The 27,997-nt window shown below is 40.5% G+C and overlaps 1 protein-coding gene across 14 annotated transcripts in view; it reads left to right on the forward strand.

The window, feature by feature from the left end:
* The first annotated feature begins 1,453 nt into the window (after window positions 1-1,453).
* ABCC9 (ATP binding cassette subfamily C member 9) overlaps window positions 1,454-27,997 on the forward strand; it is a 78,903-nt gene continuing 52,359 nt past the window's right edge. For 3 of the 14 annotated variants that reach the window (XM_054823429.1, XM_054823484.1, XM_054823493.1), the window contains exons 1-11: window positions 1,455-1,524; window positions 3,654-3,851; window positions 10,465-10,539; window positions 12,106-12,271; window positions 15,239-15,380; window positions 15,741-15,862; window positions 16,958-17,124; window positions 17,814-18,056; window positions 23,060-23,254; window positions 25,854-26,018; window positions 27,608-27,763. In XM_054823429.1, the coding sequence (XP_054679404.1) occupies window positions 12,127-12,271; window positions 15,239-15,380; window positions 15,741-15,862; window positions 16,958-17,124; window positions 17,814-18,056; window positions 23,060-23,254; window positions 25,854-26,018; window positions 27,608-27,763 (1,335 nt within the window). In that variant the 5' untranslated portion in view covers window positions 1,455-1,524; window positions 3,654-3,851; window positions 10,465-10,539; window positions 12,106-12,126. Of the gene's footprint in view, window positions 1,525-3,653; window positions 3,881-4,067; window positions 4,121-5,279; window positions 5,324-10,464; window positions 10,540-12,105; window positions 12,272-15,238; window positions 15,381-15,740; window positions 15,863-16,957; window positions 17,125-17,813; window positions 18,057-23,059; window positions 23,255-25,853; window positions 26,019-27,607; window positions 27,764-27,997 lie in introns of those variants that run through there. The other 11 variants (XM_054823465.1, XM_054823445.1, XM_054823455.1 and 8 more) reach the window with 7 other exon arrangements.

Consider the following 27,997-nt stretch of genomic DNA (forward strand, 5'->3'; position numbering starts at 1 on the left):
GCAAGTGGTCCATCCATCGAATCCATGTCTCTCCAATTTAGAGACAAGGATGTCATGAGGGACAGTGTCAAATGCTTTGCACAAGTCCAGGTAGATGACGTCAGTTGCCCTTCCCTTATCCACCGATGCTGTAACCCCATCATAGAAGGCCACCAAGTTTGTCAGGCACGATTTGCCCTCAGTGAAGCCATGTTGGCTGTCACCAGTCACCTCCTTGTTTTCCATGTGCCTGAGCATAGTCTCCAGGAGGGTCTGCTCCATAATCTTGCCAGGCACGGAGGTGAGACTGACCGGCCCGTAGTTCCCTGGGTCTTCCTGTTTACCCTTCTTTAAAAATGGGGGTTATGTTCCCCCTCTTCCAGTCGGCGGGAACTTCGCCGGACTGCCAGGACTTCTCAGATACGATGGAGAGTGGCCCGGCCACTTCATCCGCCAGTTCCCTCAAGACCCACAAATGCAACTCCTCAGGTCACATGGACTTGTGCACCTTCAGGTTCCTTAGATATTCTCAAACCTGATCTTGTCCTACAGTGGGCGGTTCTGCATTCTCCCAGTCCCTGCCTTCTGCAACCTGTGCAGTGTGGCTCAAGCATTTGCCAGTGAAGACTGAGGCAAAGAAGTTGTTGAGTACCTCAGCCTTCTCCATATCCTGGGTAACCAGGTCACCCATTTCATTCTGGAGGGGACCCACATTTTCTCTCATCCTCCTTTTCTCACTAACATACCTATAGAAGCTTTTCTTGTTGTCCTTGACATCCCTGGCCAGACTAATTTCTATCAGGGCTTTGGCTTTCCTAACCTGATCCCTGGCTGCTTGGACAGTCTCTCTGTATTCCTCCCAGGCTACCTGCCCTTGCTTCCACCCTCTGGAGGCTTCTTTTTTTTTGTTTGACTTTGCCCAGGAGCTCCTTGTTCATCCACGGGGGCCTCTTGGTGTTTTTGCCTGACTTCCTCTTTGCTGGGATGCATCGCTCCTGAGGTTGGAGGAGGTGACCCTTGAATATTAGCCAGCTGTCTTGGGCCCCTCTTCCTTCCAGGGTTTTATCCCATGGTATTCTACCAAGCGGATCTCTGAAGAGGCCATAGTCTGTTCTTCTGAAGTCCAGGGTATCGAGCTTGCTGATTTATTAAAACCATTTTCCCCTCCCGCTATTCCTCCACCATGTAGGTCCCTTTGGGGTTAGCCGGTCAAGCTGATGGAAGCCTACAACAGCGTGGAAATCATTGCCAGCTGGGCCGTGGATCTCGCCTGCCTCGGAGCGAGAAGCCAAAACTCAGCGGTTCCGTTAAGATCCGCTCAGAATTTTTTGCACTCCCTCCAGCCATCAGCCGAAGCAGCTTCTGTCTTTAAGCTGCCCATCCGCCACGGCCACGTACGCCCGCTCCCCATCCCCGGGGACAGGCGGGGGCGCGGCGGGCGGACCGGCCGCCTCCAGGGGGGTGCCCCCGCCGCCCTAAGCCGCCCGCCCCTCCCTTCCGGGCGGCGGGGCCACCTGCCCCAGGAGGGAACCCCGGCGCGGCGCGGTGAGTGCCCGGCGGGGGAGCGGCGGGGCCGGGGCCCTCGGCGGGCGGGGTGGGACGGGGCGGGTGGCGCATCCCTCCCCGGCCGTGTCGCCGCGCCGGCCGCCGAGCATCGCCCCCGAGCAGCTGCCCCCGGCCCGGGGCCGCCCGCCGCGTTGCTGGCCGTGCTGGTGCCCGGTTTGGTTCTGCACCGCCGGCACCGAAGCAGCTCCGGCTTCGGGAGATGTCGGTGACGGAGCGCTTGTCTGCTGGAGGGTGACGTGGGAAAATTGGTGACGTGATGTACGTGGGGATACCTGAGAATCGGCCTGTGGTTTTTTTCCGTTCACTTACAGGTCCAAACATACACTGAAACATTTTGAATTCCTGTTATTGCTTCCCCCCCCGCCCAAATTGAAAATCCCAGATATAAAAGATCATTTCAGAGCAGAGCAGAATGTGTTCTGACATTTTAGAGATTTCATTTTTATTAATCCTTTTAAAAATGCATTTCAAAACATTTTAGCTGAAGCATTTCATTTAGAAACAGGAAAATCAAACATGCTGGTTGCTTCCACATTCATTTTATCATTTTTACATTCTTTTTTTCCTTCCTGTTTAAACAACATGGTAGAAATGACAGAGCTGAATGACAGCGAACCATATTTTCATGTTTTGGTAAAGAAAATTGTGACCATAAATACTACTCACTTCTGTCTGAAATTATACATATGTTTAATGTATATACATATATATGTATGAAATTACATATTTTCAGAAACATCACATGACAGTGCTATTTTAGATGATGATGAAATGAGTTAAAGATTTTATTTTCTTTAATGAAACATAGATATATAGCAGAACTGAGAAGCTTTCAATCCATGATCTTTTTTTTTTTCTAAAACATTGAGCTTTAATACATGAATGGGAAGGAAAAAAAGAGAAAAAATGTAAATGCAAGTAAAACATTTCAAGTGCCATGGAGGACTGCTGAGGACTGTCTCAGTTGCTTAGTGTAATGCTGTGTTGATGTTTCAAGTCAATGGGAGATAACAAAAGGCGCTAATTTTCTCTAGATCTGAGGTTTCCGCTTTCTTATCCCTACAATCACAAGGTAAGAAACATCACAGAAAAAGGAACAAGCTGGGTTTGCCAAGATTTTGCCGAGTCCTGCCAGTGTTTGGCCTCAGCCATCCGACTACATTCTCAGCTCAGAGCTCACTGTAATCCCTTCCATGGCATGAAAACGTCTTTGACCGCAATCTGTTGGCAACCATTTACTCTCTAGCAATCTAGATGCAACCCCTGGGTTCTGCAAGGTCTAAGCAAATTCTGTCCCAAGGGCCTCCAGCTCTGGTACCTAACGACTGAACAGCTGTGCCCAAAACCACCCTGCACTACCACATGTCCTGTGATGCGCCACCAAGTCCTGGATCTTTGCTATTTGTGGCCTCGAGTTGTAGGGCTCACGTGAAACTATCGTGATGGAAAACTGAACCTTGGTATATCTTGGTTTGATGGCACTGAAGGAAAATGAGCAAACAAACTAACTGACTGCATGTAGGCGCTCTCTCGGGATTTCTTTCTCGCTAAGTAAATATATACAATGCATTTTGCAGCCAAAAAATATTATCCCTTGTCACTAAGGGCTATTGTATTGAAAATTATATTCCTGGTGTGAGCATCAAGTTAGTTTTGAAATTTATTTCAAGATTTAAAAATCTGTTTCAAAAGAACCAGATCTGTGTGGTCAAAAGTGTGATCAAAAAGTGGGTCTGTATTTTAAGCAGAAATGTCTGGAGGGATCTAGGGTAAAGTAAAATATCTGAGTAGACTTCTCTTTTCTCTTCTGCTCAAGATGATGGAAGACGTGCAAAATTACGCTGTCAAATTCAAATTAGCCAAGATTAATTCAAAAGAATTCCAAAGCCGAGGGTCCCCAAGCCTGCCAAAACTTAGTCTACCTTGTCAAAATCAATTATTTCAGAATAAGCATCTGATAATAGTCCGTGTGCTGTAACACAGCCTCTTGGAATCTTACTACTCCAGTGAGGGAAAAATGAAAATAAAAGCAAGCAGAAGAAATCCCAGGGGACTGTAGCTTCAGGAGGCGAAAAATTGGTGCTTTTTTCTTGCCTGTCTCTTCCCAGTTTCCTGCCCCCTTCAGCGTATGAGAAAGACAAGAAGAGTTTGTGCACTTTGGAAACTCGATAGGAGGCAGCAGCTGATCTTCCCATCACCAGCCTAAAAATAATCCACTCCAGGGCTTGGAGCGGCTTCACTAAGTGGAGGAAAATCCTGCCATCGGGATGATATTGATCACATAGCACAACCGAGTGACAATTTGGGTTGGTATTTTGTTTTTGTGTTTACAAAGGTAAGCTACAGAGCTTGATCTAACATTCAGCAACCAAACGGGGCATGCGATGACCCTCCCCCATTATCTCCCACTAACCACCTCCTCCTCCTTCCCTTTATATCTGTGGGACAGGGCTGCTCCTTGTTCTTTCCTGGGATTACAACTCCAATCTCTTTTTCCTTTTCCTTTTCCATTCACAGGCATTCTCAGCCTTTACCGTCCCCTCCTGCTGATGTTTTCTTTGCTGCTGTTCACAGGGTTACGTTTCTTTTTTTAAACTGTCCTGTCTTGGCATGTGAAGTCGAAGGTTTTACAGCAGGCAGTGTAGCACGCTGATGTTGGAAATCGCATTGTGTTAAGAAGCTTACCAAACCAGAAGAAAAGCAAATGTATTACATCTGTGTGAGACCACTGCAGATGTTTGTGTGCAACGCTTTGCAGTGCCAGTAGCCTGTTTAGCACCACTGCTGTTGTGATTTTCTCTGTGTTTGGAGCCTGATCCAAAAAACCTACTAAAGTCAATGAGATTCTTTGCATTGACTTCAGTAACGTCTGGATCGGGCTGCTGGTATATGCCAGTGAGCCATGTGAATGCTGACCAGTATCAGAGGTAATTCATCACCTTAAGGCCCAAGGTAACTGGCACAGTGCTTAGCAAGGAAGCAGGGTCCGTCTGGAATAGGTGGTCACAGCTTAAATCGGAATAAAGAGGAAAATGATGTCTTGTACGGGATGATTTTTGATAAAGTAGATTTTAAAGGGGCAGCACTTTTTGCCAGTACCTTAGCAGAACTCTTTGCAAATAGTGCATAGACTATAGATCACATAGGTTGCATTAGGTCCAGTGCTTTTAGGAAGGTGAGAAGAACAAACTAGTAGGTTTATACCTAGAAAGGAAAGAGATTCAGAGCACTAACCTAAAATCGGTGGCAAAATTCAGAGTTGGGCCTTCCACTGTGCTTATCCAAACCTATACATTCGTAATTTGAACATAGTTAAAATATTCTCTGTGAAATTCAAGAAAGACAGACAAATTCTTGCTTTTGTAATGACTTAATTATTCAGAAGAACTAACTACTATTGTAAAACTCTGAGTACTTTCTCTATCCTGCATCTGTATGCATACACGTATATATATACACACATGTATATATGCATATATGGGCATATAATGCACATTATATGTAAGACAAAAAAAAAAAAAAAATCCGAACTGAGACCCAAGTATGCTCTGCAAACTGATTTTAATTAGGAAGCGCAGCTATTGTTGTGGTGGGGCTTTTTGTTTGTTTGGGGTTTTTTGTTGTGTTTTTTAATATAGGCAAGAGAACTACTGAAATAAATATTTTTCAAAATATTCTTATTTCCCCCATACAAGGTCCACCTGAGGACTGTATTTATACTCTTTTTTTTATAGTCATAAGTATCTTGCAGAGCATGCTGAACAGAGTGATAATTCAGGTAAGATGAAACTCTTGAATATGAAGACTTTTAAGTGCACTTTAAAAGACCCTAAGGTAACTAAAATGTTTTTAATTAGAATTCTTACAGTTTTGCACTTGGTGAGAATGTTCTCAAAATTTTTATGGAAATTTGAATTATCTGCTATTTTCCCATTGTCTTCTTCACAATTGCTTATGGAAAATATATCTCAGGAACTGGCTTGGTGCCCTGAGAATTCCCATTTATGCTTGTTAAAATGAGATTTGTAAGTGTTTAGGTTCAATGCTACATCATATTAATGTTTACAACTTTGTCCTTTTTTTTTTTTCTTCCCAATCCCCTTTTCTTATTCACAGTGAGTATTTATTCCTGAATCTCTTTTGTACTGATTTCTTTTCATAATATTGTAACAATGTCAGCACACCTTAACCCAAAACCAGAAAGTCTCAACTTGCCAGTGATGGGGATTTTAGGATGAAAATTTAAATGCTTAAAGGACATACTTTTTTTTTAGCTAGTTCACATCCTCATTAAAGTAAACCATCAGGGAATCAGATTCCCAAATGATGTAAAGGAGAGCTGAAACTTGCCTTCCACTGGCACCGTCATGGGCCCATCCTCCTGACTGTTCTTTCCGTTCCCCTCTTCTGTGAAGTTTTGCTCATGGCTTTAGCTTGTAGCTGACTGCTCAGCAAAGTCCATTTTCAAAGGGAGAAAGAAAAAACACCTCTGAAAATTTCTGACCAGTTCTAGAGTTTGTAAAGACTGAAGTTAAAGTGAGGAATTTGTCTGTAACTTTGAAGGACAAAGGCCTTCCAGCCTACAAGTGTTAAAATAAAAAATTCCCTGGGGTTTGGCACCTCTATTAGGGTGCTGAGTGTAGCTGGTACCCTCAGGTAGCATGTGCTTGTTATCTGAAGATCTTTATCACATCACTGCACTTCCCATGACTGAAACACCAGGTTAAACCTAGTATGCTTGGCAACATTATTAAAAAGTATAAAATTCTTGCTGTAATAAGTAAAGCGAATCCGTTATAATGCACTCACTTTGGTGTAATCACCCCAGCATAATTTGGTGACCTACTATATTCAACAGAAAGAGAGATTATCTCTAAGAAAGCCATTTTTTGTAATGACTATGAATAACATTGTCTTTTTAAATGAGTATACAAGGATCTCAACAGTTATTCTGAAAGGCTGCTACTACCTGGTGAGAAATAGTGGACAATAACTTCAGATGACCAGAAATTTCAAAACAACTTACTATCCTTTCACCTGTTGTCTCCTGAATATTCATGTTTGGGCTATGCATTTTATTGTTTTAACATGGCAGTCGGACTGCTCCCATTTTTTGGCAGACATTGCTGTTTGTTAGACAAAGCCATCTGCCTGTAAAGAAGGCTTCAGCTCCAAAGTTTCCAACCTGAGCTTGTGCTTGGCAACCCATACGAGAAGAGGCCTTTGTGCTTTCCAGTGGCTATCCCTTCCTTTGGGATACTTAGATTTGCTAAGAAATTAGCGGACATTTCTCTGCTGTTATGCCCCATGGGTTCCTGACCTAGTCCTGCATGACCTAACTTTGGAATTGAAGTATGGCAGCTCCAACGCTTGCTGTGAGCTGGGCTTCTTATCTTGGGAACAGCACCATGGTGATATACAACCATTAATTCTAAGACTGAAATAATATTTGCCTGGCTCTCCACTAGACTGTGCAGCCTACAGTGAAGCAGGCAGCTGCCTAAAGCAGCAGACAGCTGGGGATGGTAAAACCATCTGGCTTTGCTGTTTAATTCATCTATGAACAGTTCCAGGAAGCCCAGCCCTGTGCTCTTGCTGGTGCTACCAAGGAAGGGGTCTGGGCAGGTGTAGAAGGGCAACTGCTGCTAGGGAATGTGATAACCTTCTGAGTTGCAGCAATCGCTGCTTTTCTCTCTGCCATCCTTTAACAACAGAAGTCTCTTCAACTCTCTTAGTGTGGCTCTGCAGCCCAGTTTTTCCTCTTTGATCTCTCCTGGCATGCTTACTGTGGCCTAAAAAGTCTGTCTCCTCATCTTTGGTAAGGAGAAAATCACCTTTGGCTACACTGTGGGAAACTTTGAGTCAACTCTGTATTCTGACTTGCTTAGGGCTACTTCAAAGATCTTCGGCATGACTATTTGTTACAAGGTTAGACTGTTGTGCTTGGGAAAAATATAAAAAGTCTTCAGTGTGTTTAATTATGTACTTGCACAATGCTCAGCACTGGATGAAACAAACAGCACTTCCCCACGTGGGCAAGAGACTTCTATTCACCTCTCTGTAGAGCTAGTTCTGACTGAAGCCCAGCATTGGCTTACGAGAAGAGTTAAAGCCAATGGAAGAATAGTTTAATTATTATTAAGGGATCCAAATTTGGTCAGCGATCAGTCATAAAATTGTTCCGTCTTCCTTTCTAAACCCAGCTGCAGTTTTTGATGAGTTACAATGGTAAGCACACCTGCAATTCTTTGGTTTTTTTCTAAATTTGTTATTCTTCCATTTCACATTTTTGTTTCATGAAGTGAAATCTTACGGTTTTACAGAAGAGGATGGAATAGTGCCTTTTCACTCTGCCTTTCGTTGGTTATCTGCAGTCAAGGTCTTCCACACTGTCTTCATTTCCAGGCTCAGTTTTTTGAGTGAAAATTTTCAAAACTGGGATTCATTAAAACTCACTGTAGCTGAGACCTTTTAAAACTCTTTGCAATTTTCAGAATTATTAAAGATCTCTTTAGCCTTAACTCCCAGTACTGAAATACTGTTTGAAAATTCAGCTTAGACTCTCAAATTACTCTGAAGCTTTTGAAGGTGCTACTTGCACTGTTTGCAGCCCTAAGAATGTGTTCATCTGTAGGTATGCTGAACTTTGCAAGCATGGGATCTGAGTGTGGGCAGAAGAAATTTTTCCTTTGTATTATCAAATTTTCCTTTGAAGAAGACTGAAGGCTACAGTGTTTCCTTGGATGAGCAATTGCATCTGGAAACCTGTCATGGTCCAACTCCTGTTAATGTTGGTGGAGCTGCACAGGCATTGTTGTAAAATACCCCATACTGTCTAGAGAAATCAAGGACTTGTTCTTCTGCCTTAGGGTCTTTTCTTTCTGTCCTTCTTTGGAAATGAACACATCTTGTTAAACCTTGAGGCCAATGAAAATAAGCTTCGGCAGACATGCCCTGATGCAGCAGAAAGTAATGGCTATTTTCAGCTTTGAACCAAACGGGAGTCTCACTCGCATTGACTGCAAAGCATCCTCCCTTACACGTCAGTAAAATTTCATCCAATATATTTCCTCTATCTGTGAAACTTGAGCGAAGAAGTAGAAACTACATGACATGTTTTATGCCTGGGGTGGTGGGCCTGTGCATCAGTGCATCTCCAGAGCCTCCTATGTATGTAAGTTTTCCAAAAAAACAGAGCAAGGTCCAGTGGTTTGGGTCACGTTGGCAAAACTGTGGAGGGTATATTGGATTTGCCTTCTGCACCAGAAATGGATGGGAAGGGAGTGATGGAGTGGTTTCTTGCTCCCTGTGAGGCACACTGGAGATAAAATGATTTCTTAGAGCTGTAATATACTGCAGTGTATTTTCATACGCCACTCTTGAAGATACAGAGAACTGCTAGCAGTCTGTCTGTGTAAACTTCAGAAAGTGTCTAGGAAAGTTGGCATACATCAACAGGTGCAGAACACGAGTCCTCCACTTCCAGTCGTAGTTCATTTCTAGCACAGTGGTGATGGACAAATGGGTGGAAGAAAGGAAGGGAGGATGGAAGGATCGCTGGACTATTAATGCTTCTACAGTTCTTTTCTATTCCCTGTCAGTGCCATACTGTACTAGATGTGTGTCCTGAAGTGGGTGCAGCTAAAAAGGGAAGGTGAGCGTTCTATGAGGCCAAATCATAAGCTGCAGTGGGTCACAGCATTATGGCACTGATCAGAATGTTTTGATAGACTTTAAGCCTGTGAAGGATTAATAAACGTGGTCACTGGATGTGCTGATCAATGATAAAGTGTTTTCTGATTTAAAAACATAGGAATTTATTGTCAATTAACCTATCTCATTTCATTGGCAATGAAATCTTTTTTGTTTTCTGGTTGTTTATTTTTAACAAACTAACCAACATAGGGTATTTGATTTTCTCTCTCATTTGAAGATAAGACAATAAATTTCTACCTCTTTTTTTGAAACAAGCCTGTAACAAAAGTATTGTGAATAGACTACTTATACCCGCTCTTGAAAATCATCAGCAGTATGATGGGACATCGTCCCTATACATCAGTATTAACAATAGGACCAGATTCTTTCCTCAGCCCTGCCAACGTGCAAAAGACACTTGGTTTCACGAGTGTGTTATTGGACATACTCCATCACAAAACTGGGCACAGCACAGACTCTTGTGAAGATGCAGATGTGATTCTTGAAAGATGCATCTTTCTTGAGAGCTTCTAGGGACTATTCTTTGAGGCGTGATATGAAACTTCTACAAACTGACGGTAGGTCCTAGCTAGCAGATAGCACTCTCCATGCAGTTAATAGTCGTTTCTTCCATGGGAACGTCTACTGCCTATATTCTGTTTCCCTTCCAGAAAAATGGAAAAAACCCAACAGTTCCCTTAGCTTCTCTTGGACATGGTTTTAATCCTTTCTCCCAGATTTATTTTTGTCTAGAAGCCAAAAGCTACACTGGAAGTCAATGATTCAGTGCTCATTTGAACCCAGGATCCTCCTGCCTTTCGGTACCAATCCAACCACTAGACCACAATAGCATCTTAGGCTGTCTCAGAAAAGAGTTGTATTTGTGGGAAAGGGAGGAAAATTCCCAGCAGAACTCCCTTGGACTTCTGACCTTCGATAAAAATGAGGAAACAACGCTTCTGATTTTCAAGAGATTATCATTACAATTATGTTTTTCTTAAAGGAGACATGTCAAACTTTTACAAATTAAAAACAAAGACTCTCTCTGTAGTTTTTTGAAAAGTTCCATATTTGCTTGGCTAATAACTCCTCAGTCTATTCAGAAAGAATTCATATTAACATAATGTTTCTTTCGTGTTACTAGTCATATGCATGTATGAATATATTTTTATATAAAAATAAAATAATTGAATGATAGTGGTCATATCACTCTATTCGTTATAGAGAATGGGCCACACTCTCCATTCAGTTGTGTTCTGCTGAAGATTGAGTGGGTTGCCTGTCAGCTTTTGCACCACAGTAAGTAAATGCATGCATTTTTGCAGGATGTGGTCCACAGTATGACTCTGAGTTATGCTTCTGGCAAATCTCAGACAGTAAATTGCTGATATGTTTGGAAAAGGGACTACATTTGTCACATTCTTTTAAATTGAACTCCTTTACAAATTTCACTGATATATTTCAATATGGATTATGCTTTTCAGATCCAGCATAAAGTTAGTTAAAAGCAAAAAGGGGGTTTAGCAGAGGTTCAAAGTGCGTCTTTGAACTCTATTCTTTTGAAGATCTGTATGTTTCTTTTTCCTCTAAGGGAGTACTTGAGTAGTTTATGCTTACCTTGTTATGCTTAGCTTCTTTAAACAACTAGGCTCTTAGAACTAATCTGAACTATTTGCAGAAAGAAGGAAAGTCTTTTTCTCCCCATTCAACTAACTTTTTTAAAAACTGTTCATGCATTATTTGCATGTCTGTATTGCTCTGATACTGCAAAACTCATTAATGCTAGTGTTGTTGCAGAAAGATGCATTCACCAAAGTATACGTATGCTTTGCTGAATTAAAGATATTCTTTCCATTTTAGCATGAAAATTTGTGAAAAAAGATGTGAGCAAATGAGTTCATACAACCTATTCTACAGCACTATGTTGCTGTGTATAAGTCTCAGGAAAAGAAACCAGCAAGGAAACATTTTGGTTGCAATCTTGTTTCATCTCCCTGTAAAGAAGAATGAATAAATAAGCCATACACGTGTTGATAAAAAACAGAAGCTGGCCATAACTCTGAGTCATACTATGGCACCCACTCTGCAAGCACGAATGCATGAGCTTATCTTGGTGCTCATAATCTCATAAGATATCATAGAAGATAATCTCATAAGAAATCATGGAAGCCAGAGAACTGCTTAGATGAAGCTAAGCATGTGCATAAGGACTTGCAGGATCAAGCGTAAATGCTGATTTACTGCCTATGCAATCTTCAGTACAATTTACTTTGATTAAGAGTTTGGCAATTATCTGTAATGATTAGTGTATGTGACCATTGTTCTATAGGACAAAGAAGAAATACAAAATATCAGTGAATGCAAAGCTGCCAAATCACAAATATCAAAGGTTCAGAGCTTGCACTGGGAATGCAGTGCAACAAATCATATGAGCAGAGATGCTGAACAGAGAATGTTGGCTCATCAAAGAAGCAGTCACACACAGGAGTCAGCTTATGTGCGTTTGACTTTTCGTATGAGAAAGAAAATATTTTTTTTCCAAAAGTTTCTTGTTCTTTCTTTACATTCTCATAAAGAACTTGCAGCATAACATTTGTGCATAAAGTGAACACTAGAAGACATTGCATAGTGTATTTAATGAATATGTACTAAATAGTACATTCAATATAAACACAGCCTTCATTCTAATGTGCTTATACTTGATGGGGCCCAAAAGCATTTTCAAAATGCAACTAAATTATTCTCTATGGGTTGTTCAGTGTGCTCCATCTGTATCTCTTTATTTTGGTTATTTTGTGTTTAGCTGAAAGGAATGCTAGTAGTCTTGGTAGTCAACCATTGCTTCAACATGTCTCTTTTTTGTAGTAGTCAGACCTTCTGGAAGCGATGAGGCTCGCATTTTGTGGTAACGACAATGCTTCAGCCTACAACATCAGTGCTGGTGTCCTAAGGAATGTCTGCTTTGTGGATGCCCTCAACTTGGTTCCCCATGTCTTCTTGCTATTTATCACCTTCCCGATTTTGTTCATTGGTGAGTTATTCCACAGAGCTGTGCAATCCTACAAACACTTGAGCATGTATTTACACTCAGTCATGTTTATATGTGCTTGGAGGCCTGCGGTGCAAACCGTTGGATGCTTTGTATTTATTAATTTTAAAAAAGAAGAGACAGAATGGCTTGGCCCAGAGGACCCTAAGCCAACCCACTTGAAATGTTGCGAATTTTCGATATAAATCTGAACTAAGCAGCATGAAAAGATGGATGAGAACCAGAGAAATCAGATCCAAATGCTTTGAAACTTCTCTCTGGAGAAGTTTTCTTCAGATATGAAATTGGCAACTTGCAACCTTAGCTATTATTAGATATTAGAAGACTTAGGACAGTGGGTCTGAATTCCCTTCAAGTTATGTGAAGTTCAGAGAATATCCAAACTGTGCAACTCGGATCTAAGGCTAGGAGAAGTGTAGGAAACTTTTAAAACAGATCAAATCCTTCGTTTGCAAACATTTGTAAACAGAAGTAGAGGAAAGGAGATAATCTTTTTCCAGAGGAATGAAAATAAGAAATGATAAATCTCTTGAAGAATTTAGGAGAGTGGGGTGTCTCTAAATTACATATTCTTGTTAAAAAAAACATCTAAACTAGTACTGTCATGATACTTTTTCTCTATAGTTGTCTCTCTATCCCATTTATTTGCAGTGATGAAATAAATACATTGTAATGCTTTTTCAGAGCTGTCAAACAGTGACATTCTAACTGATTGTGGGAGATAAAGAGACTTGAATAACCATCAAAAAGGCAATAAGTATTAATAAAAATAAATATTCTCCTGACAACTGCACGAGAAATGGCATGTGACTTCATCCATGCTACCTTCCTGGTGTTGTGTATACACATAGTAATAAATTTCTTCCATGAGGAAGATTTGAATTTGGGACTATATTTAAACTAGAGATTTAAGGACTGCCATTATGCAAAAAGACTCTGAAGTGATTGAATAATAGGCTACAGGCACTTGTGGGCTAAGACACTCAGGACCTAGCAATCAAAAATATAACAATATCCAGTGACTGAAAACTAATTAAATAATTACGCAAGGGAATAAGAAACAAGTTCTAACAAAAGAATAACTAAAGACTGTGAAAAAATCCCAAGAATTATGGAGGACTGTCCAACAGTGCTGGATCTTTATGTCAGTGCTGGATCTTTCTTTGAGATGAGATGCAAGTCATCCTTGAATTACAGGGCTTTCTGCAGAAGTGTTTGATGGAAACTCAGTGCAAGGTCTGGGGGCAGAGATAATCTTTTACAACATTCTGTGTTATGCATCAAGTGGTAGCAGACTGCTTTAATATTTTACAGGTATTAGCCAATCAGTTTTGAAATAGCATTGCAGCCACTGAAAATTCCCTCTATTTTCTAACAATTTTAGGAAAAAAAAGGTAATACTTTAAATTGTATGGTATGTATGTATGTAATTTCGTACCTTGATTATCAGGACAAATAGTTGTTGAACAGAGCATTAAAAGCCAATGGGAGTCCACAGTACCGACTGACTCCAAAACCAAAAATTGATGATGAACCGTGTTTGTGCAGAAGTATGGCCAAAGAGGAAATAAAAATGAAAAGCAGCTTGGAAGACACAAAGATAGGAGCAAGGCCAAAAAAAGCCACATTTGATTTGGAAAATCTCAGGAAACTATAGAAAATGCTTGAGATAGATATGGAGAAGATAGAATATGTTGTTTCTGCAGCACTTTGCATATTAAACAAGGATGAATTGGTGAAATTCTGAGAGTTTCCAAGAATTAATAAACTTGAGCTCTGGTTTATGTGTTTTGGAGTCACCTGATGAGCCTCTAGGCATGATGAGATGCTGCATCCTTGTATATCAAAAGCATGTCCTGGATTTTAAACTCAGTTCTGCAGTTACTGAAAGAAACAGGTGCAATGCTCACTGCCCTAGTTAAACTTCTTTGGTTTTAGTTTTGGTTTCTTTTGTTTTGTTTCTTTACTTCCCCAAAATGTGCTGTTCTTGGGATTCTGTATGGGCTTTGGTAACCCTGTCGGGGAATTCCAGGAGCTGCCTTACAGTAAGAGGGACATGTACAGCCATTTGGGCTGACTGACTCCGGACGGCCCTGTACCAGGGTTGGAAGGGACAGAGGACAAAGCAACATGCATGACAAGACTTGCCATCATGAGAGGCTAACGTCTGATCAGTCCTCAGCTCCCCCCAGCACTGTCACATCCATCAGGTCCTTGGTGTCCTGCTTCTTGCCAGGTTGCTGGCTTCAGAGAGGATCTTGATTGAAAAGGATAGAATCATAGAATCATAGAATGATAGAATGGTTTGGGTTGGAAGGGGCCTCAAAGATCATCTAGTTCCAACCCCCCTGCCATGGGCAGGGACACCTTCCTCTAGACCAGGTTGCCCAAAGCCTCATCCAACCTGGCCTTGAACACTTCCAGGGAGGGGGCACCCACAACCTCTCTGGGCAACCTGTTGCAGTACCTCACCACCCTCACAATAAAGAATTTTTATTTGTTTGAATTAAATATATCTCTCTGAGGCCTCATTGGAGGATGCAACTTTTATATCAGTTGGAAACTTCACCCACTCTTGTCTGTGACCGGGAAAGACATGATGACACCATCACTTAAGATCTGTCAGTCCCTGTTGTGCAAGGGTGAGACTCTGAGATCTTTCTTTTGGTTTTCTCATCTTTGTTCTTGGCCAGGGACCTCTTCTTTTTGGGAAGTCTGTTGACCTGTTGTCTACAGGATCAGATCTAAATTATGGGGGGCTACATGGCAACTCAGACACTCCTGGGTCATCTTATTAGTAACAACGGCCCCCCATAGTCTTGTAAGTTTGTTTGTGTTGATCATATACTATTAAGTGTGACCTATGGATTAGATCGAGGAATTGATAACCACATCACTCACTGGCTGGCTGTGTGATAACTTTCCTCTTTCATTGGTATTATTTCCCAGGCTGGGGAAGCCAAAGCTCCAAAGTCCAGATTCACCACAATACCTGGCTGCATTTCCCTGGACACAACCTGCGGTGGATCCTGACGTTCACCCTCCTGTTCGTACATGTGTGTGAAATAGCAGAGGGCATAGTTTCTGATACGTAAGTAACAGTGTCTGGTGGATAGCTAATTGCATTCATTAATGTATACTGATGATGTGTGACAGGCTGGCTAGTAAGGTGTAAGAAGTTTTTCCCTAAAAACAATGGGACATCATTTCATGAACTGTCCATATTTTAATGGGATGAAGGTGAAACAATTGTTCTAGCACATTGTTATTCTCCTCTCAAACTACAGTGGTAAGTAAATATTGACAAGTTAAAGAATTCACATGGAAAAAATCTTTTTGTGTCTAGGAAAGTCACATTTTTCCTCTTAAATAGATTAGCAGAACACCTAGGAATATAACAATGGTGAAAAAAGACACCGAATTCACTAATTTATACCTTAATTATTTTCAGACAAATGAAATCCCGCCATTTGCATCTCTTTCTACCAGCTATAATGGGATTTGTGGCTGCCACAGTATCCATAGTCTATTACCATAATATTGAAACATCTAACTTTCCTAAGTTACTGTTGGGTAAGTCTAAGTCTGATATTTATGTACTCTTACAAAACCCAGTAGTTTAGCCAAAGTCAGCTTGCTTAGATTGAAGAGGATGGTGAAATGCATGAGAATATTAAAAGAGAGAGGAATAATTCTCTGTTCTTCGTACTAGTATTATTGTAGGAGTTATTGTACCTTTTATAAGCTACACAATGAAAACTATTTTAAAAAATTATCACAAAAGGAAAAGCATAGTATGCCTATTGTATTTATAGCATAAGCTTTCATGTATTTTTTAACACTGCTCATTTTTTTGAGGCAAAAACTTGTTTTCATTCAAAAGGGCTATTTTAAAAGGCCACTTTTAGTAATAATCTGATCACAAACCATCCTGTGCAGGTGGCTGTTGTTTCTCAGCATCCATTGCTGTTGATTCTGAGATTACCCAATCTAATGATGAATTCCACCTCTAATTTTTTCCCAAGGTGGGGGGAGAGGGTTTACTTTTATGAAATTAAATGCTACCTGGTATTCATGATATCTGTCTCAGTCAGGAGATGGTCAGAAGAATTTAACTAGACATTGCAGGATAATGTTTCATAGAAGTATACAATCTGAATTACCTATAACTCAACAACCTGAAGTAGCCATTGACAGATATGAACCAGGATGAATGATATAATTAAATTAAATGAACTCTTCTTCAAAATGAGCTTACCTGCAATGCACTCTGGTTTTTCAAAGAGGCGATATGATATTTGTCAAGTTAAGTGACTTTTTCTTCGTTTCAATAACAATATTCCCCTTTGGATTATCTTCAATGGACTTTTGTAGTTGTGTGAAGACCCACCATTGTGGATCTCTTTGAAAGGTGGTGGCCCCGGAAAGAAAATAGTGACCTGGGAAAGGAAAGTGCAATGCAAATCTCTCAAACCCGAGTTCCTGACTTGGGCTGACATGACACTGTGCCAGCCTGCAGGCTGGTGATACAGAGGATGCTTGCATTGAATTAAGGCCTTTTTTTCTGTTTGAGAAGGCTAATATTTCTGCAGCACTGTTATAGCTAATTTTGTTTTGGTTTGTTTTGTTGTTTTGTTTTTAAATTATGCATGTGGACCTGTTTTACAGCTCTCTTTCTTTACTGGATAATGGCCTTTGTCACCAAAACGATCAAGCTTGTCAGATACTGCCAGGACGGCGTGCCTTTTTCTCAGCTGCGTTTCTGCATCACTGGAATTATGGTCATTCTCTATGGGCTGCTGATGGCTGTGGAGATCAATGTCATTCGAGTTAGGGTATGTGGTTTCTTTATCAGGATCTGAGAAGATATCAGTAGTATCTCGGGATGAAGATGGGTCTTTAGTCCCAGACACTGGCTTGTGTCAAGTTTAGGCCCAAGTTTAGCTTAGCTGTAAATGTCTGGTTAATTCTATAGAAATCAAGGGCACCTGGTATCTCTTTAAAATGTATGTCCTTGATGTGTCCCTGGACGTGGTATGTGCGTGTGCCTGTGTGTATGTATACACACAGAGTGCCTACATATTTGTATAGATAGATATAGATGCGCATTTGTGCATGTAAGGGTCTATGTGTGTGTTTATGTGATCTATGCAGTATATGCTGTGTTAATGCAGATAAACTATATATGTAGTGAACGTATAAGTTAGCACACGTTCTTACCCATGATAGTTTAAAATATAATTATATCCCAAGAATTCTTTTTTGTTGTTGTTCAGCTAGAGATAGGTGGTCCTGGTAGGTTACAGAGCTGTGTCCACATCCCATATTGTTCAATTTCTTGCCAATTATGCTGTCGAAATGGAAATGCTCCTATTTACATCCAATTTATATTTAAATTCAATGTATAATTACCTTTAAATACAAATTTGACACTGTAGTCATATTATACATATTTTTTTCTAAAAATTGCCGTTAATAAGATAATTAATTCCTGAACACGTGCTGTCTATTTTCTCCTCTCCAGAGGTATGTATTTTTCATGAACCCTCAGAAGGTAAAGCCACCAGAGGATCTACAGGACCTGGGGGTGAGGTTTCTTCAGCCATTTGTCAATTTGCTCTCAAAGGCGACTTACTGGTGGATGAACACTCTTATTATATCTGCTCACAAGAAACCTGTGGACCTGAAGGCAATTGGAAAGCTTCCAATTGCAATGAGAGCACTGACAAATTACGTTTGTCTCAAAGAAGCGTATGAGGAACAAAAGGTAACCAAAGATATTCATGTCACTCTTTGGCCTTAGAAATTACAGTGTAATTTTTTTTTTTTTTTTTTGGTGCTTCTATAAAACCTTAGTTTTAGGAATTTTTAACTTAGGACTGTTTGTTCCAAGGTGAAACATGGCTAAGGAAGTTCCAATCCAATGGTTGCTGTTTGATTTTAAGTGAATTTACAGCAAGGGAGAGTTGCCAGATTGAGAGCAACTGGAAACTAAAACCATAACAGACTGATCAGTTGCTAGATTTCATTTTAAAAGTGAAAGCTTTGTTTAAATCTTAGCTACTTATGACAGCATCTTAAATTAGAAGACATTGTGTCCATAGTTTCAGCTGGAAACACTCATCCTCTTTTTTTTTTTTTTCCAGAAAGAGAAATAGCCAAAACCACACATCAAGAATAGCCAAAACACTGGTGTCTTGTCAATGGTGTTTTTAGTCACCAATCCAAAACACAGCACCATACGGGCTGCTATGAAGAAAATTAACTCCATCCCAGCCAGACCCAGTAGAAAAACCATGGCTGGGCAAACTCACTGGGTAGGGCAGGAGTTTCCAGAGAAACTTCTGGATGCATTTAGGTAAAACTGTGGCATTTCATTTGTGCTGAAAGCTGGTGATTTCTCCCGAAAAAAGAAAATACTTTGTTTTGAAGAAAGGAAAGAAAAGATTCGAGAGCCTGCCTCCCTGATTTGTACATATATATCAATTCTCAAGCATAAACAGAGAGAATACAGGCATTGAGAGGCCACTTTGGAAAATGTAGCACGTATAAATCCCTTTCCTGCACCCACCAGATAAACGCATTTCCAAGCCATGTACAGTTGAGAAATGCAATGCGAGGGGAAGCCGGGAGAAGCAGCTCTGCTCCCAGCAGCTGACGGAGCTGCAGACTCCTTTCTGTGCCCTCTGAAACGAAACCATAATTGGGACAATTGTTTCTGTTTTAATAGATTCAGGTTGCTTCTCTTCCCTTTTGTAGTCAATGCTTACAGTACTAGAGACCAAGACCCTTCTGCTTGAAGCAGAAAACTACTGAGTCATTGGGCCTGACCTTTTCATAGCAAAGGAGAAGTGCATCCCTTAGGCCAGCTCCTTAAAGAAGCATTTGGTGCCTGAATCTCACTTAAAGAGACCAAAGAGTCTTAGGCACCTACATGCTCCAAGGATCTGAGTCTTTGTGCCATTCTTAATGACAGGTGTGATGACTGGGTGCAAGAATTTGTCTGTAATTCATTTACATCTGCAGATACTGTGTGTGCCTGCACAAATATGCGGTTCAGATGCCAAAAGGCAAGTTAAGCGTCCTATTGCTCATGTGCACGAGCACAGACATTCAGTGGGTAGCTTCCCTCGGCATGCGTCATGCGCATATGAAGTCTTGCATAAACGTACCCATGCAGCTACATGCACCGACATTTATATAGCTGGCTAACATCAGATTTTTTTGTTTCCGTAATTGTTTAAAGTCTTGAGATTACCACAGCCTCTAGCACATTTGTGCTAATATTCGAAACCAGGCTATAACCCTAAAATAAACTGATACTTCATAGATAAAGTAAACCAAAGGGCTAAAACCAACGCCAAGAGCCAGGCAGTGGAATTCACTGCAGTTCACTCCCACGGAGAAATGTTTTGGTTTGTGCATGGTTGGCCCAGAAAACAGCCACAGAGTTAGGAAAATTCTTCAGGTTGAAGTGTGGTCTGCAATCTGGAAGAGATGATATGTCACTATCTCTGTTGCCAGGGTGTATTTTATGCTAATCTTCTGCAGCTGGTGAGGGGAGCCCCCCAGCATCCTCTGGATTAAGTGGGGTTACCCCCGCCTATGCCTGGAGATAACTGATCTCAGCCGTGCTCCGTGGCCCTGCAGAAAAAAGCTTCTGTTCCTTTCCAAACCCTTCTTATCACGCCTTGATGAAAGATGCTGAACATGACCATGCATACTCTGTATTGTAAAACGCCTTTGAGATAGCTCACATGATGTTGTCTTGCTATCCCTTCTGCATGCTATGAAAACTGACACCAGGTGAAGTTCTCCACCAAATAATAGCACACGGGAAATGAGTCAGGTTAAATTTTGACGGCTCAAATTCACTGTTTTCCAAACCTGTGTCCAAGCATACAGGAATGTAAACTAGAGGGTCTGAGATTAACTTTTTATGGCTGCTATATTCTGCTAAAATAGCATATTGCTACTTGATTAAACATGAAGTCTGTGAACAGTGGATGGAACCTTTTCTTGTTTTCTTTGATGTCATTGCACAAGTCCTGAAAGCCATATTCAACTATTTAGATAGAATTCTTCTGACTTTTTTGCCCAATGGCACATGAGATCTAAGGTACCACTTCTCAGTGACAAATCTGAATTCATTATTCTGTTCTGTGCTTTTTTACATTTTCAAATTTTCATCAAGCAGTTCTTAGCATTATGAATACAGTCACTACTGAAAATTCTTTAGTTATAAGTAATTTTTCAAAGCATCAAGTAATTTAATTTTAATATCACTTTCATGCTACATGGTGTTTTATAGAATTTTAAAGTCAGGTATCAATAATTTTATTATAATATTAAGCAATATAAACCAACACAATACAAGGTTAAATAACCAGTGATCGACATTCTTTTAGACAAAGACAAGAAAAACCTAGGCAAGTGCCACAGGTGAGAGCAGTGATCCAGCCTGGTAATTCACACAACAACAAATGCTACCAACCATACCAACAAAAGTAACCCTTGCAAATTTAAACAAGGCACCGAGACGCGTAGTTGTGTAAACTGGTTAAGCTCACATTTGTGTTGCTGCAACTCTTCTCTGCCTTTATTCCCCTCCTTTTCTGTAACTGGATCATTTTTAACATTAAGTTTTAAGATTCTTTTTCTCACCTTCCAAAAGGAAAGCATGTCCTTCCAGCCTCCCGTGCCCAGGAGGAGAAGCTCTTGGCTTCGGGTGGCTTCCCAAGCCACAGAGGCTTAAAGGGACTGGAAAACTGCAGAAAATAATCATCATGGTAGTCGTGCTTTTCTGATGCCGAAAGCCCAGACAGAGCTTTTTATTTAGCTATTATGACCTTGGCCAAACTTTCAATTGCAGATTTACTGAAACATGTCAGTGGTCATCAGAGAACTATAATGAATGGTGATTGACAGATCATCCTTCAGCACCTAAATAAAGGATAGGGTTGGCACATACGACATACTATATGCAAGCCCATAACACTGGGCTTCAAGAACCATTCTGGAAAAGAGCATAAGATTAGAAGAAAAATCCGCTGTCCTTTCCCCCTCCCCATTAGATACTTCAGCTAATTTGAAGTCCTGATTAAAAAAGAAGAAACGACTGTGTTTAGCAATAGAGATTATTAGATAATTTAATTTAATTTAATTAGTATTTTTTTCCAATGAAAGGTAAATAGATTTCATGTAATGATGACAATTATGTGAATTGTAGTAGCAGTGAAAATGGCTATTGAAATAGTAAAATCTTATTAAAGAAATTAGGACTTACCGTTGCCGTTTACCAAATTTACCATTAATTGAATGCTGAGAATAGTATGTGCAACTTTTTCCAAAAGATGGCAGATGTGTTTTCCTATGAAGCTAGCTTAGCTCCTATCAAGCTGTTAAAGTGCATATTGTTTATTTGAGGAGGATGGCAGTAGCCCTGTAGTGCAGTCTAGCCGAAAGCCCATTAGGCAACAAATTCAGAGCCTTTGGTCTGGGAACCTCACATGAGGCTCTTGTGTTCTTTCCCTCATCAGAAGAAGCAGTTTAATTCTTACCGCTTTCTGAAGTGTTAGCTCTAATTTGTCCCAGTGCTGCTCATTTCTCTGTAGTGAGCTTCTTGGCATTAGGTATGACCAGCCTGGCGTAATCTCTAGAAGCCAGTAAGCAGCTATTTGGCCCTCCTGTACACTTGTACATTTTTGGCACCATGCACATATTCTATCTCACTGTTGAAGTGGCATAAAAGGAAAAAACAAGAAAAGAGGCAAAAAAAAAAAAGACTTGAGGCAGCCAGGCAGGGGACAGGCATACTCACTTTTCTTTGGTTAATTTGCTGGAGCGGGGGGTTGTTATTACTGGGCTATAGTTGAGATGTCTCTGTGAACACTCAAGAGGGCTTGGCTTGGGTCACAACTTGCAGGCATCCGTGCTACTTGAAAAATGACAGATGCTTTTTTAAAGTGTCAAAAGCCGCTGCCTGAAGTGCAAGAAAGCACTCTGCAGACCATGGATCTGTTAAATAAAAATCTTTCTTCTTTAGATTGAAGGACCTCAGAAATATCAGAACTCCTCTGACTAGATACAGCAATATCTGCTGGTTGGTGTTTTTGGGCAAGAGATGTGATACTGCATAGATTCACAGAACTGAAGGCTAGAAAGGACCCTTAGTTGATTTAACCTTACCTCTCAAAATAGCCTGTTACTTTCACCTTTTCAAGCCTTGTAATTAGTGATTGGCTGAAGTGTGTCTTCCTGGAAGGCATCCAAGAGACACAAAAAATCCAGATAAATTAAACTATATTCTTGTAGATGTCTGTCCATGTTTTTTTCCTTCAATCTCTTTCTCACATCAGGAGCCTTTACTGGATCAAGTGGTTTCACAGCTACCATGAAAGTCAAGATAACCCATATGAGCAAGGGCTTGAAAGATCAGATCTTTTCCTGAGTGCATGTGGGAAAAGCAGCGATGGCTACGTGCCAGTACAATTAATCTGTGTTTGCATTCCTGTGTTCACAGGTTCAGAAAAGTGTTAGGATTTAGAGGTTGAGGAACCACAGTTACCAAGAGGAGGCAGAATTTGAATTTGCTGTGAAGAACATCTGAAATCTGTTGATATCTACAGCATTTTTGCTATCTATCTCATCTACTCCAAAGCACCCTTCAGGAACCGTTTAGGCATGCAGACAGGAATGAAATGGAAGTTGCTGTATACAGCCAGGGAGGCTGCTTCCTGGTACATTGATACCTGTTTCTTTGTTTTCCAGAAAAAGGTAGCAGACCAGCCCAATCGGAGTCCCTCCATATGGTTAGCCATGTACAGTGCTTTTGGACGACCAATTCTTCTCAGCAGCACGTTCCGTTACTTGGCTGACTTGCTGGGTTTTGCTGGGCCATTATGCATTTCTGGCATTGTCCAGGGCTTCCAGAATACAACCAATAATACAAATATAACAGAAAAGGTAACCTGGCAACATGGATTAAAAAACTGTGTTTGGTATTAGTTCTAGATTCATATCAGGTATTTAATACATCTGGCTGCATGCTTTTATACATCTATGATCATCATCGTATTATTTCATTGTTTCTTTCAACCAAATTGAGTATTTTTTTGTGAGAGACGGTCAAGTTATAAGCCTGAGCAGTAGAAGTCTTTGATATGAATGCAACACAGGTAGTGCAGGCTTCCCCCAGTTGCCCAGCTGTCTGCCTCTTGGTGGAGTCATCCCTGAAGTTCTGGGGAGAAGGAACAGCTTTTCTGCTCCTCTTCAACCCTGCCTCCTCGTTTCAGGCAGGACACCCACTGGTGGTGCCTCAGTGAGGCATCCAGCAAGGATGAGTCTGGGAATTTTGCTTAATTTCTGTCCATCTGTCCATTTGTAGTTCATTGACAGGTTTGAGCTCTCTGCAATCTCTTTTCCACGAGGAAGCCAAGAGTTGGAGTTGTCACTCGCTGTTACTACACTGCTTGTTTCTGTGATGAAATGCATTGGTGCATGTCAGAAGTTGAAAATCACCCACTTTATTCAATGGCACTCCTGATATTAGGGTTGCACAAAAGATGCTAGTTCACAGGTCATTTCAAGTTTCACCCAGACTGAACTTTCAGAGACCACCTCTAAGCATTGAGGAAGCCTCTGATACAGAACATTTTCTATCATCAGAAAAAGAATTTATTAGTAACTAGTGAAAAGATACAGGTAAAATTAATTTACTAGCTGACAGCAGAGAAGACATGATGAAGAAATTTTCCTACATCTGTCTTCTGATACAGAAACATCTCCATACACTTTATGCAGTGAGTGTTTTGTATTTGAATGAGCAGATAGGTATGTAATGGAATAAGATTTTCCCCTCCAGATAAAGCGTTTAACTATCATCACTATCCAAACATCTTCTCCTTGGCTGCTTGCTCCCAACATTCATTTCCTTGACTGATGGTCTGAATTCAGCCATTGCACCAAAGAAGGAGAGTTTAAATGTGCAGCTTATCAAATAAAACTCTTTATCATCCTTGAACCTCTACGTGTTGGATTTGAGCCACAGAGTTAAAAGGCAAAGTGCATATTTTGCCTCAGAAATGGTTGGTTGTTTTTTTTTTTTTGTTGCATGTTGAACAAACAAGGTATTTTAGCTTGAAAATTATCATTTCTGGATCTCAAATTTAGCATTCTGTACCTTGTCTGCTTCCTTTATCTTTTGTACTCTTCAGTCTAGTGGTTTTAGTTGTGGGGTTTTTAAAGTTTTAATCAACATTGGCTGAAGGGAAGATAAAAATCGTTGGAGAACTTGAAACCATTCCAAGAGCCTGGCTTGGTGACAGTCACTATTTCTCTTGGATACATTTCAGAATACATTTGCTTTTAAATTATGGATTTTGATAAACTTTCTCGTGGTTGTTCTTGTTGTTTTGTGTTTCTCCTTTAAATTCTCTCTAGTTTCAATTAATGTGAATTAATTGAATTATATGCTTATTCCCCCTTAATACCCGAGAACTCTATGTACATTGATAACGGTGTCTACAACTGTTATTTTATTGTTGATATCCCCACTATGTAAATGTAGGGAAGTTGCAGCTGAACATTAAGAGAAGAGTTTTCAAATATATTTATCTGACCAATCATGCACTTAAGCAACCCTCGTTTCAAAGAGTCTTGGGCTAGTTGAGCAACTTAGTCCTATTATTTCAGTGGGATTTAGGTGTCTTACAGACATTGGACCTTTTGAAAACAATGTTAGGTGCTTATAGACACCACTTCCCAAACCTTTCATCTCAGAATCAGGCTGGATATTTCAGTAGAACAGGCTTTTTCCCTTCTTTTTTTTTTTTTTTTCTTTTTCAAGAATTTCAGTACATCCTGCTTCCAGCTGGATCGGAAATACCAAAGGAACAGCCTTTCTTGCAGTATTTTGGTACATTTCTTTCCTTTTCTGTCTGAAACGGAGCAGCACAGTGAACGTAAAAACTAGAAAATAAGAACAAATAAAGTCATTTAAATAAGATTTTTTTTTTCCCTGTTGAGGCATTTAAATGTCATTTTGTGGGGAATACTGGCATATATATTCTTATTTTATTCAGAATTCACAGGTGTCATAGACTATATTTCTGGAATGAATTGTTTCCGTAATATACAAATGCAACATAAGTAACTATTCCCATATAATAAAAAATATTTTCTTGCAGCTTCTTTGTGATGCAGATGGAATGAGCTTTATTTTCTACTGAGTAGCATTTCTATCGTACAGATGATCAGAATTCAATGGAGAAACTAAAGCTAAGACAAACATGGTGATCCAATTGTCCCTTTCCTGCTAAAAACAATTAATTTTGTAACTGCTAGAAATTAAGATCCTAAGTCTTTGGAACATGAGCAGAGTATTTAATTTGTATCCAAATGATTTTTATACATGGGACAGTGAGAAATCTGATTTCCATAACTTTCCCATAATACCATCAATATTTTTTATTCTAATGCAATGACTGAATTTCCTTGTTTCCAGTGTCTCAAGAATATACAATCCCTCCTATGTCCCATTCATAATATTTTCCTTTCTTTTCAGGTGAAGGATCCATCAAATTCCTATCTTTCCTCAGAGGAATTCCTCAGGAATGTTTATGTTTTGGCAGTTCTTCTCTTCCTGGCCCTTATCTTGCAGAGGACATTCCTGCAGGCATCCTACTATGTGACTACAGAAACTGGCATCAACCTACGAGGTGCTTTATTGGTGAGCAAAGATGTTCCCATGATCTACCCAGAAATTCACTAATAATAACTAACTCCAGCTTCATACTTTGACTTGTCTTGTTTTTTATCTGAACACTCAGTTAACATTGTTTGAGAGAAGATACGCACTATATTTTTATACAGAAACATGGAAAAAGTAATGTCACCGACACAGCCAAAATGATGGCAGCATTTTCTTTCGCTAAAAACTAAACCCAGCATACTAACATGTAGTAGTTTAACACTCGCTCTGTGCATATGAGAACATATCTTTGCAGATGATGTTAGATATACGAAGATAAGCAGTGTTGTTTTGGCTCTGCGTCTGCTTTGTTCATTTGCTTATGAGGTTACTTCTGCTGACTGTGAACAGAGTCATCTGCAGAGTATCTCTGGCCGAGCTATGTTTTATGGAAACACTGTCCATGTATCATGAAGGGTGATTCTGAATATCTATGCCCTTTTGCACAGAGCCCTGTGGGATGGGACAGGAGTGATTCACCTCCAAAACTGTGTCTCTAAAAGCGTCACCCGTTACCCCTCTGTGAAAGTCGTGCTTATGAAGCGGAGCCAGCAGCTCCAGCTCAGCACGTGGGTGGGTTGTTGCGGGGATCTTCACAGACCCAACTCCACAGACAGCAGTAGCGCTCTGCAGACCCAACTTCACAGCAGCAGCACTGTGTGCAAAACAGAAGCTGGAACTGGTGTTTTGCCAGGTGTAACTAACCATAGGAATATCATCTCAGCGTGGAAGCTTCTGTTTTTTGCACGCACTGTGATTGATGTAGATATTTCAAACAATTTCTGCCTTCTCCCAGGACAGATGGTACAGACTTGGTGAAGAAAGAGTACCTGATTATTTCCTTGTCCTTTTGTGACTCCCACTTGCCAAAATGGGGACTCTCAGGACCGTGTGCAGCTGATGTAATTCACCATGGTCTGTAGGCATTTCTGATTAATTCTACAGGATCTACCTTGCTTATGGACAAAACAGAGCAAAGAGCACAAATTATTTTAAAAACTTCCTTAAAGCTGCAGTGTTTGATATTTGGTCATAACTGCAAACTCAGCTCACAATATTTGTCTTTAAAATTCTGGTAGATATAAACCCTAATTAATTTTAAACCCTGTTAAGCTCCTACAAATTTTATGGAAATAGGTGGCCAGGTAAAGGAGAGAAACCCAAAGGAATACATACCCACCCTGATCAAAACTTCATAGCATGAGTTTAACTATTTTGTCAGAAACAGGGATCTCTCTGACAAACAGTGTCACAGAAAAGCTGGCTCACCGAGTGTTTGTTAAATAAAGATCTTTGCCCTAAATTTTGATGTTTTGTTGTCACTGTGTTCTGTTTTAGGTCTGCGTTAAGCAACAAACCTTTTAAGAGGAATTGGAGTTTTTTAAAGTCAGTTCTCTCTCTTGTGCTTTCTCTCACTCTGTCTCCATCTCTCTCTCTGTCTCAGGTGAGAGACCAGGAGAAGGGCTGTCTTAGGTAAAGACTGATATCGCAGTTTGAAACATCCTGCTGCTACGGTTGTTTTATAATTATATAATTTTCATATCTTCCGTTTTATTCCTTTCCCACAGGCAATGATATATAATAAGATCCTGAGGCTTTCCACATCCAACTTGTCCATGGGAGAGATGACGCTGGGACAAATCAATAACTTGGTCGCCATAGAAACAAATCAATTAATGTGGTTCTTGTTCCTGTGCCCCAATCTGTGGGCAATGCCTGTTCAGGTAGAGCATCAAAGTTAAGGGCCTGATTTCAGAGGTCCTCCAACCTGGTTGAAAAGAGCATATGTCTGTGAGACTCCTACAGAGGGTGGAGCACCTCTCCTACGAGGACAGGCTGAGAGAGTTGGGGTTGTTCAGCCTGGAGAGACCTTATTGCAGCCTTCCAGTACCTGAAGGGGCCTACAGGAAAGATGGGGAGGGACTGTTTATCAGGGAGTGTAGTGACAGGACAAGGGA

The sequence above is a fragment of the Grus americana genome, chromosome 1 (assembly GCF_028858705.1).
Source record: "Grus americana isolate bGruAme1 chromosome 1, bGruAme1.mat, whole genome shotgun sequence".
Classification (NCBI taxonomy): Eukaryota; Metazoa; Chordata; class Aves; order Gruiformes; family Gruidae; genus Grus; species Grus americana.